Source organism: Diabrotica virgifera, chromosome 8 (assembly GCF_917563875.1).
Source record: "Diabrotica virgifera virgifera chromosome 8, PGI_DIABVI_V3a".
NCBI lineage: Eukaryota > Metazoa > Arthropoda > Insecta > Coleoptera > Chrysomelidae > Diabrotica > Diabrotica virgifera.
The window spans coordinates 157,619,898-157,635,691 of NC_065450.1; the positions used below are offsets into that span (position 1 = coordinate 157,619,898).

Below are 15,794 nucleotides of genomic sequence, written 5' to 3' on the forward strand. Positions count from 1 at the left end.
CAAATTTTGACAAAATTTTGGGAATTAGAGCAGGTTCCAAAACGGGAAATTCCGGATTTAGACGCTATAGAATGTGAAAATATTTATAAAACCACGGTTTCCAGGGATATATCGGGCCGGTTTACTGTTGCATTACCTTTTAAAAGTTCACCAAAAAATTTGGGAAATTCAAGGGTTTCGGCGGAAAATCGGTTAAAAACCTTGGAAAAACGGTTAACAAAATCGGACAGCTTGCGTGCGGATTACAATAAAATTATGCAGGATTTTTTGGATCAAGGATACTTAAAATTAATGGAAAAAGAAGATTGTGACTTATCCTATTATATTAGTCATCACCCTGTAATAAAATTAGAGAGTTTAAGTACACCTATACGTATCGTATTGGATGCATCTTGCCCTTCAGACAGTGATGTCTCCTTGAATGATTTATTGCATAGCGGGCCTAAACTGCAGGCGGACATATGCACTTTATTAATAAATTTTCGGCTTTTTCCAGTAGCATTGAGTTCGGATTTAAAAAAGATGTTTTTACAAATAAAATTAGTACAAGATCACTGGCGGTTTCAAAGAATATTATGGAGATTTGATCCAAACGAGGAAATAAAAACGTATGAATTTACGGTGGTTGCGTTCGGTTTAAGGTCGTCACCTTTTTTAGCGCTACGGACGGTTCAGCAATTGATAAATGAAGATGGCAAAGATTATCCTTTAGCTAAAAAATATATTTCTTCGGGGCTATATATGGATGATTTTTTAACGAGTGTTCCGGACGAAATTGAAGCTAAAGAATTATATAATCAATCGGTAAAGCTCTTCAAAGGTGGTTGTTTTGACTTAGTTAAATGGTCGACTAATTTGGACAATTTGTTATCAGAAATTCCGCTGGAAAAACGTTTACAAAATTCGGTTACATTTAAATCGGAGACTAAAGTTTTAGGGATGCAATGGGATCCGCAGAGGGATGTTTTGAACTATAGGTTAACCACCCCCGATAAAAATTGTACAAAACGTAAGATTTTATCTCTTACTGCAAAATGTTATGATCCTATTGGTCTGATTGCTCCATTTATTTTGCATTTAAAGTTAATGATCAGGGAGTTATGGCAACTAAAATTGGGTTGGGATGACTCACCCCCGGATACGATTAAAAAATCATGGGAAAAGGTATGCAATGAATGGCAAGATTTTTCAAAATTTGAGGTCCCTAGACATGTAGGAGCCATGAGGGATGTTCCGATTATGATTTTGGGGTTTGCGGATGCAAGTCAAGACGGTTACGGTGGGGTAGTTTATTTAAGGGTTGTAAATTCTAGCGGTGAAGTGAGTGTGAGACTGGTTGCTGCAAAATCGAGATGTGCACCTTTAAAAAAGACCATGACCATTCCGAAGCTAGAATTATGCGCGGCTTTGTTGTTATCATCTTTGCTGAAATTAATATTTGAAAATTATAGCAAACTTACTCATATTTCACAACTAGTTGCGTATTCTGATTCGACCACGGTGGTGAGTTGGTTAACTTCGGCAAATACCAAAGATATTTTTGTAGCTAATCGAGTGCAGCAAATTAAAGAAAACCTTCCTAATATTTCATGGCAGCATATTGAAGGTAAAAATAATCCCGCGGACTGCTTGTCAAGAGGGTTGACACCCTCACAATTAATAAATCATGAACTTTGGTTACAAGGTCCTAGTTGGATAAAATTACGGGAATCGGACTGGCCTTCTTCAATATTAGAATCGGATATTTCGGAGGTTAAGGTTTTGGTTATTGAGGAGGAGAAGCAGGGTGAAAAAATTCATCCCTTACTTGAATTGGTTGAACGTCATTCTAGCTGGCATAAAATTTTACGGATTACGGTTCGGGTTTTAATGTTGTTAAAATTAATTCCTGTGCAAAAATTAATTACGGCTACTGCGCTAAGAACAGCAGAATGTTATTTAATTCAGTTAATTCAGTTAAAACATTTTGAAACTGAAATAAAAATGATAAAAGAAAACAAACAATGTAAAACACAGCTTAAGAAATTACGGCCATTTTTACAAGACGGTTTACTTATGGTGGGGGGACGACTTAATAATTCATCCCTTAGTTTTTCGGGAAAACATCCACTAATTTTACCGGGAAAAGAAACGTTAGTTGAACGGATTGTTGATTTTTATCATATAATTTATATGCATACGGGGGCATATTTTCTTGAAGCTTTATTGCGTCAAAAGTATTGGATTCTTGGGGCAAGAAATCTTATAAGAAATCGGGTTTTTTAAATGCAATCGTTGTTTTAGAAATAAACCGAAAATTTTGACACCGCTCATGGCAGATTTACCGGTATCGAGGGTTACCGCTACTAAACCCTTTTTACACGTAGGGGTTGACTATTTTGGGCCAATAAATATTACATTAGGTAAAAAACGTAATGCGGCGGTTCATAAATCGTATTGTTTATTAGCGGTTTGTTTAAGCACAAAAGCGGTTCATTTAGAATTGGTGAGTTCTTTAAGCACACCACATTTTATGCAAGCATTTAAAAGACTTTTAGCAAGAAGGGGCCCATGCAAGGTTTTGTATTCTGATCAGGGATCATCTTTTGTTTGTGCGAAAACGGTTTTAAGTGAAATTAATCGGTTTGCTAGTTCGGAAGAATATCAAAATGCACTGTTATGTGAATTAAATTTGAACGGTGTGGAATGGAAATTTATAAGTCCACAAAGTCCGAGTCACGGGGGTCTTTGGGAAAGTAATGTAAAGAGCGCTAAGTCGCATCTCTATAAGGTCATAGGGGATCAGTTGTTAACATATGAAGAGTTAAATACTCTATTAATTCAAATAGAGGCAATCTTAAATTCGAGACCTCTTTGTCGTCGACCAACTGATTCATCTCAAATATCGGTATTAACTCCATCACATTTTTTAAATTTAACACCGTTAGGAAGTTTGCCGGCCGACGATTTAACAGATTTAAATATAAACCGGTTAGATAGGTTCCAGTTAATCGATCGAATGGTGCAAGATTTCTGGAAAAGGTGGCGTTTGGAATATTTGACTACCTTACAAACTAGAGAAAAATGGAATATAGATTTGCCTAATGTTAAAATCGGAACGGTTGTTATTTTAAAGGTAGACAATGTACCTACACTTTGTTGGCCGTTGGCCATTGTTACTGAGGTTCATCCGGGTAAAGACGGAGTTGTTAGAAATGTTACTGTAAAAACTTCGAAAGGGACATTTACACGACCAGTTTTGAAGTTATGCCCTCTTCCGAATCAATAAATTTACAGTAATATCTTTTGTATATAGTTATAGGTATTTTTCATTAGAATTTATTTATTTTTTTTCGATTATTTTTTTTGAGTTACGGTAATTAACTCTGAAAATTTTGGTATATTAATTTATGCCTGGTCCTTTGAGTATTTATTTGGAACTAGTTTTTTTTATTGTGTTTTCGGCACAAATTGCATACAGATTTGGCTGAAAAATGGGTTTTTCAGGGCGGGGGCTATGTTTGCGCCAATATGAATATATATTTCATTTATTTTAATTCGGGAACGTCTTGGCAACACAGTTCTAAGTAAGCATAATCTTCTGTCCTTTATGTTAAGTCAGTCAGTCGTTAACAGACATACGGTCGGAACGTATAGTACACTTTGACAATTTTAATTTGATTTTGTGTGTGTTTTCCGTGAGACAAATTGACGATACCAGACAACATATTTTCGGTAAGTTCCCTTCTTTTATCCCATCCTTCATTTTCCTTAATGCCACCGAAAATAGTGCTTCAACATTTAACAACACGAAGAAAATCTAAGAAAATCTCGGTAAGTTATTATTATTAAATATTTTCCATTTGGTTTTCCTAAAAGCCAAAACACTTATGAAGAGGAATAATAATGGCTGTCTTTAGGCACTCTGGAAATTTACCTTTTTCGAAGGAATCATTAATTAGAGAGACGAGGATTTCCAACACATTTTCTGTGAGATTAGAGAAAATTTTTATAGATAGTCCATCAGTACTACAAGATGATTTGCTTTTGATACTATTGATTGTTTGGATCAATTCAGAGTTATCGACTGGTCTTAAAAAGAATGAATTCGAGACCTTTCTTGAGTTAGGGAGATAGGAAATGGGATCTTGTTGCGGCAAAATAGTTGATGTTATATTTTTACTCACATTAACGAAGTAGTCGTTTAGAATTTCAGGATTTGGAAGGGAAAATGATTGAGCTGTGTGAGTTTTATTTCGAATTTCGAATTAATTGAAAATAAACATTTTCAATAATACTTATAAGGAGGAAGATAAATCCACAGACATAAAAGTTATAATGAATTTATTTACTAAAAACACTAATAATAATATTCTTTTCACGCACACCTTATTTGCGCTACATAACTTAAAAGATGTAGCGACTAATACCATACTGTAGGTGTGCGCATGCGTCAGGGAAAGTAAAAATTCACCCTCGTGCCTAAAGAAGTATAACTTCAAAAATTGTTTCATCCGGATAACAGATGGATGAAGGTAGACCTAGATTCGGATCCCGTATTAGTACATCACTTCCTTGGATTCAGTTTCCTTGGGACGGTGTACCCATTTCCGTTTGACTTTAACTTTAATTTAATTACATTTTAGTTGGTATTTCAGATTTCTTTCCTGAACTGCATTTCGTGTAGTCCTAATAGGAATTTATTCGATTACATACCGTTAATTTTCATATGTATTGTTGAAGTGAAAACTTCTTTAGGGACGTTGTGCACTTTCTTTGGATAGGGGAAAAAGCATTGAATTCGCGACCGTCATCGCGACCCTCATCGCGACCGTCATTACGACCGTCATTGCGACCGTCATCGCTCATGCTATATATTATGTGTATGTATATATACATTGTGTAGACGTATTTAAATTTATAATAAATGTAAAACCTATTTTACGATGGGGAAAAAAGATTAATTTCGCGACTATCATAGCGACCGTCATCTCTTCGGCGAAATAAATTTTGTATATATATTAATTTATTATGTGTATGTATATATAAATTGTTTAGAAGTATTAAATTTAAAATAAATATAAAACCTATTTTACGATGGGGAAAAAAGTTTAATTTCGCGACCATCATAGCGACCGTCATCTCTTCAGCGAAATAAATTGTGTATATATATTAATTTATTATGTGTATGTATATATAAATTGTATAGAAGTATTAAATTTAAAATAAATATGAAACCTATTTTACGATGGTGAAAAAAGATTAATTTCGCGACCATCATAGCGACCGTCATATCTCCGGCGAAATAAAATTTGTAGGTACATATATATATTTTATGTGTATGTACATATATATAAATAAATTGTGTAGAAGTATTAAAATTTAAAATAAATGTGAAACCTATTTTTGGTCATCTCTTCGGCGAAATAAATTTTGTACGTGTATTTATTATCTGTATGTATACATAAATTGTGTAGAAGTATTTAACCCGCCGTTACACGCGTCTTCTATTGTGACGTGGTTGCACGCGTATGAGCGTCGCCCTCACCTACATAAATTCGACTTATTTCGAGGAAGAATGAATGTCAACATATATAAATATAAAATGGGTTGTACTCACATATTATAGAAAGTCTCGTAAGCCAATTTTTTTTTATAATTTAACAAAACAAAATTAAAAATAATATAGATCAAAAGCAAGTTTTCTTAATTTTCAATTTCAGCAAGCCACCGAAGAAATTGACGTTCTTTAAGCGAATTAATTTTACTAAAAACACAAATTAAAATTAAAAACTGTTCTGAAGCTATTTCTTTGTGGCATTTATGTAATTAACTATTAATATTTTGTATTTTGATAACGACGTCCGAGGTGGATTTCGAAACGTCAATAAAATCAATTTTTCAAGTTAAATTGTGGCTTATTTCCCAATTAGAATAGGTAAATTTAAAAATGGGTTCTTAACCAGTGGCGCACCTAGAATTTTCCTCTGGAGGGGGAGGGGGAGGGGGAGGGGGTTTGATTGGGCACCGAAAGTTTTTTGTAGTATTTGTGAAATTTTATTTGTGAAAGACAAGTTACATTTTCCTACTTTCTTTTATATATATTTCTATATGCTCTGGGTGGGATTTTAACCCCCAAACCCCCCCTCGGTGTGCCACTGTTCCTAACCTAATCCAAACAATAATATTTTAATTAAACCTACCTAAATATTAAATAAAAACCTAAAAGTTTCTTTGAGATAATACAAACGTGATTTCACTGTGATTGCACGCGCAGTGAGGAATTCCCTCACTTGAAGAGGGATGTCTCTTCTTTCAACTATCACACAGCACACTGGCCGCCTGAAATATTCTATAACTTTTTCATACCCTCTCATAAACCATGATAAAGGCATTCCTGGGTGCTTAAGGTTATCGTATTAGTTTACACAATGTCATTGGTTATAAACAAATATGGTGAGGGATTTCCTCATAGCGCGTGTAATGGCGGGTTAAATTTAAAATAAACATAAAATCTATTTTAGAATGGGGAAGAAGGATTGATTTCGCGATTATCATCGCGACATCGCTTCGACGAAATAAATTTTGTACGTATATTATCATAATATACGTATAATAATAGTAATATTAAATAAAAATAAATGTAAAATAAATGTAAAACCTATTTTAGGACGGGGAAAAAAGATTTATTTCGAGACCGTCATAGCGACCGTCATCTCTTCGACGAAATAAATTTTGTACTTTTCTATATTATGTGTATCTATACATAAATTGTATAGAAGTATTTAAATTTAAAATTAATGTAAAACCTATTTTTCGATAGAAAAAAAGGATTTAATCCGCGACCGTCATCGCGACCGTCATCTCTTCGGCGAAATAAATATTTTGTACGTATATGTACTGAAGTTAAAACTTCTTTAGGGACGTTGTGCACTTTTTGGATGGGAAAAAGTATTAAATTGGCGACCGCCGTTGCGACCGTCATCGCCTCGAAGAAATAAATTTTTGAAGTGAAAACTTCTTGAGGGTCGTTGTGCACCTTTTGGATGGGGAAAAAGTATTAAATTAGTGACCGTCATCGTTTCGACGAAATAACTTTTTGAAGTGAAAATTTTTTTAGGGACGTTGTGCACTTTTTAGATCGGGAAAAAGTATTGAATTAGCGAACGTCATCGCGACCGTCATCGCTTCGGCAAAATAAATTTTTAAAGTAAAAACTGGTTTTGGGGACGTTGTGCACTTTTTAGATGGGGAAGAAGTATTGAATTAGCGACCGTTATCGCTTCGGCGAAATAAATTTTTGAAGTGAAAACTTCTTTAGGGACGTTGTGCACTTTTTGGATGGGGAAAAATTATTAAATTTGAATGGGGTGAAAGTAATAAATAAGCGACCGTCATCGCTTCGACGAAATAAACATTTGAAGTGAAAACTTCTTTAGGGACGTTGTGCTCTTTTTGGATGGAAAAAAGTATTAAATTACCGACCGTCATCGCGACCGTCATCGCTTCGATGAAATAAATTTGTAAAGTGAAATCTTCTTGAGTGACGTTGTGCACTTTTTGGATGGGGGAAAAGTATTGAATTAGAGACCGTCATCGCTTCGACGAAATAAATATTTGAAGTAAAACTTCTTTAGGGACGTTGTGCACATTTTGGATGGGAGAAAAGTATTGAATTAGGGACTGTCATTCATCGCTTCGACGAAATAAATATTTGAAGTGAAACTTTTTTAGGGACGTTGTGCACTTTTTCGATGGAAAAAAGTATTAAATTAGCGACCGTCATCGCTTTGATGAAATCAATTTTAGAAGTGGAAAGTTCTTGAGGGACGTTGTGCACTTTTTGGATGGGGAAAATATTATATTAGCGAACCTTCATCGCTTCGACGAAATAAATTTTTGAAATGAAAACTTTTTGAGGGACGTTGTGCACTTTTTGGATAAGGAAAAATTATTTAATTAGCGACCGTCATCGCTTCGACGAAATAAATTTTTTAAGTAAAACTTTTTTAGGGACGTGCACTTTTTGTATGGAGGGAAAGTATTGAATTAGGGCCGTAATCGCTTCGACGAAATAAATATTTAAAGTGAAAATTATTTAGGGACGTTGTGCACTTTTTCGATGTAAAAAAGTAATAAATTAGCAACTATCAAGGCTTCGACGAAATAAATATTTGAAGTGAAAACTTCTTTAGGGACGTTGTGCACTTTTTGGATGGGGAAAATTATTAAATTAGCGACCGTTATCGCTTCGACGAAATAAATTTTTGAATTGAAAATTTCTTTATGGTCATCACTTCGCTGAAATAAATTTTGTACATATATAAATTATGTGTAGCAGTCATATAAACCCAAACAAACAACAAACAAATTATGTGTATGTATACATAAATAGCATAGGGCATACGCATCGCGTATATCTTATATGATATAGGTACAGCACTTCTTTTAGGATGGGGTAAAAGCATTGAGTTTGTAATTTATATACTATAAGAAGTTTTCACTTCTGTCGGCACTCCTATGAGTCTTCATTTTTTTTAAAACGCGTTAATTTCATTTTGTTTTGGAGTGCTTGAAATGTCTAGTTCTCACATGTACAAACAGTAAAATAAAAATGATAATGCACTTTGTCCGAGCAAATATTCACGACTTTAGACAGATATCTTTCCTGTTCATTTTGAGGCCTCTTTTATTCCTTCGTGTTCTGCATTCACAATAAAAACGTTCCTAAAAATAAATGTACTTACCTTTATTAAAAATCTCTTTACAGCTTTTTGGAAGAAATTTGGTCCGCGTTGTTTCTGTTTGTTTCAAAATGGGACAGTAAGGTCCTTTACTTAATCCCACTAATGTTGTGCAGACTTCGTTACAATTGAAATACGGTGTAAAACCTCAAAAAGAGAATAAACACAATTATTTTTAAATTAGCCTTACAGGGGTTTAACTAATACAGTATTTGTTTAGAGCAGAAAATAAGAGAAATTTTTTCTTTCCCAATGAAAACCAATGGAACCATGTATTAAATGATTCACTTAGAGATACTTTTTCAAAAAGAAAAAACAATGAAAAAAATGAATTTCAAAAGTTATATTATCATACAAGAGAACCATTCTGTTCAATTACTTCTTAAAGATAATTTCTTTCAAATGCTGACCGTGACTGCGGTTAAGATGGTCCATTTTGAAGTTCCAATTTCGATCGATCATTCCAAGTTCCCAAGCATTTCGATTGGTATTTGAACAATGACTTGAGTAATATTGGCCTCCAATGTCTCAATCGTGGCCGATTTATTCATATACTTTGGACTTTGGACTTGGTAGCCCCCAAAGGAAAAAGTCTAAAAGCATGATGTCAGGCTCTAGGTGGCCAATTTACTGGTCCGAAGCGTGAAATAAATTGCTCACCGAATCGTTCACGCAGTAAAGCCATGCTTTCACGGGATGCATGGCAAGTGATGCCATCTTGTTGGAACCAAATGTTGTCGAGACTACAAGCTTCAATTTGGGTATGGGACGACTGCGCCGATTTTACCTAAGGTACGTTCAGTTGAGGGCATGATTGCGCCGAACTAATTTAGATATACCCTAATCCCTGGGTATGGTTGCGCCACCTCCCATGGTATTGTAATATCTTAATTTCTTCTTTGTAGTGACTGTACTACCGTACTGTAATGCATTAATAGACAAAATAGGTTAGGTATATAAATAGAAGAATTTATTTCAAGAATATATAGCTCCCGGAACAAACCATGACCGACGATGAGAAACGCTGTCGACGGTCGTACACTCACCTAAACTCTAAAGGTAGAATTCCGCACCAAGCGACCGAGACAGGAGACCGCGACAGGCGACAGATAGGTCGCGATAGGCGATAGTTGGTCGCTGGTCTCGGTCGCAGGCTGCAGAACTACCCTGATATAATTACATTGAGAGCAGTCGTGGGGAGACCTCGCCTATCTGTCGCCTGTCGCGGTCTCCTGTCTCGGTCGCTTGGTGCGGAATTCTACCTTAACGGCCATGGTTCACTACTACGGAAGTGAAATTAAGTTGACTTTACAAAATCGAATCTACATATTTCAGCCCCTTTGTGTTTTTCAATTACTTAATGCTCATAATAACTACAAGAGTTCTTTATATTTTGTGTTCGAACTTTTTTTTGGGAGATTAATACTATTTAGTTTAACGTAAACATTGTTTTAATTTTGTATTAAAACATTAATGCCCGGTTGCACCAACAGATCTTAAGCTTAAGACGAAAATACGATAAGAATTTCTATAAAATAATTGTAATATATTATTAAAAGAATATTATAATATAATAATAGATATAATGGATAATAAGGTAAAAATCGAAAATTATGGTGAAACGTAAGTGATACTCAAGAAGGCCCTATCTATAAGTAGAGCTTAGCTAAGTTGGAGCTTAAGATCTGTTGGTGCAACCAGGCATAAAACATGTATAAAGTGCAAAATATTATAATCAAAATCAGCCATCGGCGCAATCGTGCCTACAGCTTAAAGGACCCTTTATTGAGATCGGATTATAGCAAGTACCATCGGCACAATCGTTCGCTGCCCTTCAATTTCAGGTACCAAATAGTCCGTTATCGTGGTGCGATAACGACATCCATTCATAGTAACATTCTTGTGGGCTTCTGTTTTAACGACAATCCCACCGGCCCATAAACCACACCAAACAGTTATTTTTCTGGATGTAATAGCAACTCTTAAACCTCTTCGGGTTGCTCATCACCCCAGATACGGGCATTTTCTTTATTCTCATCCCCGTTAAGCCAAAAATGGGCCTCATCGGAAAAAATTTTTTTTTTCGAAAACAGTAGATCTTCTGCAAGCTTAATAACAGCACATTAACTGAAACGGTGGCGACTCTTAAAGCCGGTAGGCTTCAGATCTTGCACTAATTGAATTTTGTACGCTTTAAATCAAGATCCTTATGTAAAATATGCCAAGTTGTTGCATACGACAAACCAAGCTGTTGGGAACGGCGACGAATTGGTTCTTTATTATTTTCGCGTACACCATCCACTACCGCCGCTCTATTTTCTTCAGTGCGTGCTAAATGTGGCCTATTTGATCGAGTGTTATTCAATAATGAAAACTGGTTTTCAAACTTACTGATGGTTCCATAAGTTGCTCTAAGCGCACGAAATACATTCTTCGTATAACGCCCATTTTCGAAATACAGCTGAATAATTTTTAGACGCTGTGCCGGGCTTTCAGGATGAAATGTCAAACAATACTGAATAAAAACGCAATACCAGGTGATTCGATTAATGTACGATCTCCCATCACTTCCTCACCAAACAAAGTATGTACCTCTAAATAAATCATCCTTTCGTTGAACATTTTCCTATGTGTTAATAATTATTCCACAATAGAAAACGAGTTAATATTTTGGAACCGAATCAACAGAAATAAACTAAGGGGGTCATCAAAGCCTATCTTCAAGATGTGTAATACAGGGTGTTTGGTAAAGAATGGGCCGTAGCTTAACCTTAGATTCCTGAGCTTATAATAGGTCGTTTTAAGCTAACTTACCTTAGTACAAAAGTTGATAATAACCTAAATACAGGGTGTCAAAGTTAAACTTTTATTTTATTTATTTTTGAATATTTCCTGACAGGCATGGGACAGCAACACGAAATTTGGTAAGTGGTGCTGGTATTATACAATCTGCTAAATTATGTTAAACAAACGTTTCTGGTTACTACCAGTGAATGGTTGACCCTTCCAAAATTCTACGCCACTGGAGGAATTGCTATTTTAGTACAATTTTTTGATTCTCCAATACTTTCAATGTAAAAAACATACTCTTCATTCGTAACGATAAAGCCATTAGTTTTCGAGATATTTGAAGCTAAAAACGAAGGAGCATAATACATTAATCAAAATAACTGTGCCTTTTCATTTTTAACTTCAAATATCTCGAAAACTAATGGCTTTATCGATACGAATGAAGAGTATGTTATTTGCATGGAATCTAAAAATTATGCTAAAACAGCAGTTTCATCAGTGGCGTAGAATTTGGGAAGGGTCAACCATTCACTTTCCCCTGTCATACGCCTCTGGTACTAACCACGAACGATATCATAATTTAGTGGGGTGTACAGTACCTACACTTTCTAAGTACCATAAGGATATGTCAATTAGTTTTATAGTGCCGAGCACACATAAAGTTTTAAATAAAGAATAAATTATTAAAAACAGAGAATACTTTAAAATAATTTCACATATCTGTGTGATACTTGGCAGAAAGTGTAGGCATTGTACATCCTACTAAATTATGTTAAATAATCGTTTCTGGCTACTACTAGAGGCGTACGACAGGGAAAAATGAATGGTTGAAACTTCCCAAATTCTACGCCACTGATGAAACTTCTATTTTAGCATAATATTTATATTCTCCAAAACTTTCTATGCAGATAATAGGCAGAAGCGCTTGTTTAACATAATTTAGTAGATTGTACAGTACCAGCTCCACTTACCAAATTTCGTGTTGTTGTCCAATGCCTGTCAGAAAATATTCAAAAATAAATAAGATAAAAGTTTAACTTTGACACCCTGTATTTCGGTTATTATCAACTTCTGTACTAAGGTAAGTTAGCTTAAATCGACTTATTTTAAGCTCAGGAATCTAAGGTTAAGCTATGGCCAATTCTTTACTAAACACCCTGTATACTCCCTCTTTTTACTTTATCGTACTATATACGTAGTATAGTATAATATTACTTTATCGTACTATATACGTAGTATAGTATAATAGATAAAGTTATAGGATCGTGCAAAAATTTTTTTTTCAGATTTCACTTTTTTTTTACGTTTTGAGTCCCCCTGAGTCTAAAAAGCAAATAAAAAAAACATGTCGGAAGTATGTACGTACGTATGTACGTACGTATGTACGTACGTATGTCGCCACCGCCCAGCAAAAACTACCGGACCGATTTCAATGAAATTCGGTATGAGTAAGTTTAAGAGAATTTTGTCGAGAAACTAAGCTTTTAAAAAAAATCTCTCAAAGGGGGGCCGAAATAGGGGGGTTATTTAGGGTCCATTTTTGCAAATTTTGACCGAAACGAATGAAATTTAACTCAAAGTTAGCTCATTGATAGGTTAATCTAAATACGAAATTTGACATTTCCAAATTCAAAATGGCGGCCAAAATGGCCGACTGCCCACCCGACACATTTCTCTACCTATCTAAAAACTTGTTTAAGATAAGTTTAATTTGAAAAAGTCGTTATATAGTCTAAAGATGGGGCTCTAAGAGGAAGATTATTATTTTTCAGAAAAAGTTATGGGTTGCCTATATTTAAGGGGTCAAAATTTGACATAATTTTGAACTAGATTTTCTCAAAAATGGCTCCAAGGAATTTGTTTATTTTTTGATGTAGTTTTGATATCCTCTAGGTAAATGGAATGACATCAGCCAGATTTCTTAATTCCCCATAAGAGGGGAGTTATGAATTTTTTATAAAAAAATATTCGGCTGCCCGTAACTTCCTTTGTAATAGAAACTAAAATCTGAAATTTTGCAGATATACATGATACTTTATTATCTATTATAACAATAAATTTTACCCAAAATATGGCTTCCGGTTGAAACGGAAATGAAAAAAAAATCTTAATTTTTTTAGATACGCCCTGTATATTTTTACATATTTTGAAAGAATCCAAAATTACCTTTCCAATGACATAAAACTCGTTGCTGTAGCTCAAAAACTCGAAAAGTTACAGTAAATAGAAATTTTGCTATAATCTTGTGTGTGTTCTCTCTCACGCGATGATAGCAGAGCATTATTATAGGGCAGTGAATGAGGGTACTTGGCTCCGAATTCCATCCTACTACATCGATGTACTTGATATTTTCACAGAAGGTAGGGAATTGCTCAAGAAACAAAATCTACCCTATATACTATGGCGCTTTTTATCTTGGGGCGGTTCCCACCCCTTCAAGGGGGTGAAAAATTTGTTGGTCAAAATAACGAAAGTGGCTAGAAAACCTATTTCTAAGCAAAAACTGGTCTATACTTTTTTTTTGAGAACTCGATACTTTTTGAGTTATGCGTAGTTGAAAATTGGCCATTTTCATTGAAAAATTACACCTTTTCGGACGGTTTTTTGTGAATACCTTAAAAACTATACATCGAACTAAAAACACTGTATAAAACATTTCTTTAGATTATAAATAATAAAGAGATTCGTTCCTTCGTAAATGTTCTGTTAATAATACAAAAAGATATATGGTAGGTGAAAAAGAGTTTGCTTTTTTGGTGCATGCTCAAATTGGTGTATTCAAGTTGAAATAACAGAGGAACGGTAGGTTTTAGGTGTGTAATGCTATCAACGCCTTTTGTAGTGTTTGAAAAGGCCTTTAAAACGAGCACCGTTAGATCGACGCTGTCAAGCCAAAACGGCATAAACGACAATAAATTGATTTTTCAAGAAAGCCAAAAAACTGATTATTTTTATTTTTACCAATTCTGCTTATCTGCACAGTGACTAAAAAAATTGGTGATTTTTTTTTCAAATTTTAATATTTTATGAACATTAATGTGGCTGAAAATACTGTCTGAAATAAATTAAAAACTAGAAAATGGCGCTTATGTCCAATCAAGATATAACATTGGTGAATATGCCAAACGTACCTCTGGCGTTTGTGTCGATCGCATCGTTGTAAGGTTAGCCAATATGGCGCTTAAAAGGGATAGTTTAAACATATTGTACAAATCTCATTGTTGTCTAATTACTTCAAAGATAATACAGTAACATTTTCGAAAGCAATCAAAGATAAATCTAGTTAAAATTGAAAAACCATCTTAATTGATTCTTTGCATTTTTGCATAAAATTTGATTTTTGAGCATGTTCCACCAATTTTAAATAGAAATAAACATCATATTTAGATTCAGCGACCTCGAAAACATAAAGAACCATCAAAATTTGTCATTCACCTTAAAGTTGATTTTCGTGGTCGGTATAACATCATTTTAGGGGTTGCTGCCGCTTGCCTAACACTAGGTGTGCGATTTTTAAAGTCATATAACTTTTTTCCTATTACATATTTTGACTGGAAATTTTTCAGAAAACTTCTTCATCACTTATATTTTAATACTGTATTGGTGAAAATTATAAGCTAAAAACTTCGTCGATCAACTTTTTTAATTAAACATGAAACTAACGAAATCTGACGACAAAATGTTTAAAAATTAATAACTCCTTTTTGAATTCGTTTAAACACTTTAGACAAAGCTCGTTGGTATCTAAATACTTAAAAAATGACACAGTAAAATTTTCAAAAGGAAATATTTACAGCGACCAAAGATACAGTGAGGTAAAGTTGAAAAATCATCAAAATTGATTTTTTGAATTTTTACATGAAATTTGATTTTTGAACATGTTCCACCAATTCTAGATAAAAATAAACTTCATATTCGGATTCAGCTACCTCGAAAATATAAAGAATTATAAAAATTTGCCATTCACCTCCCATGGTCGCTTTTTCGATTTCTAAGCCTCAAATTAGGAGTGTGCCGTTCGCCGCCGTGTAAGTGAGCTATGGAGTGACGTCAGAATTACGCCTCTTTTCGCTTTGACAAGTTGTTGCTAAATCAGTTTTAAGCGTACCCTAATTATTAATTGTAATTCTATATTTTTGATAGATTAATAATATAATTTGTGTGTTAATTTTAATTGATTTCATATTTTTAGTTTTGATTTGATTTTGTTCTAGTGTTACTTTTAGGTGATATTATTCTAGGTATATAAGGTAAGAAATACTTAAATTTTTAAAATATGTT

General features: G+C 34.2%; 1 protein-coding gene across 2 annotated transcripts in view; it reads right to left on the minus strand.

The window, feature by feature from the left end:
- Positions 1-15,794, minus strand: part of LOC126890406 (microfibril-associated glycoprotein 4-like) — a 214,652-nt gene that overhangs the window by 161,623 nt on the left and 37,235 nt on the right. Inside the window, exon 3 of one of the 2 annotated variants that reach the window (XM_050659308.1) lies at positions 8,727-8,870. The exons of the other annotated variant lie outside the window; for it this stretch is intronic. Coding sequence (XP_050515265.1) covers positions 8,727-8,870 — 144 coding nt within the window. The remainder of the gene's footprint in view (positions 1-8,726; positions 8,871-15,794) is intronic. 2 annotated transcript variants of the gene reach the window in all.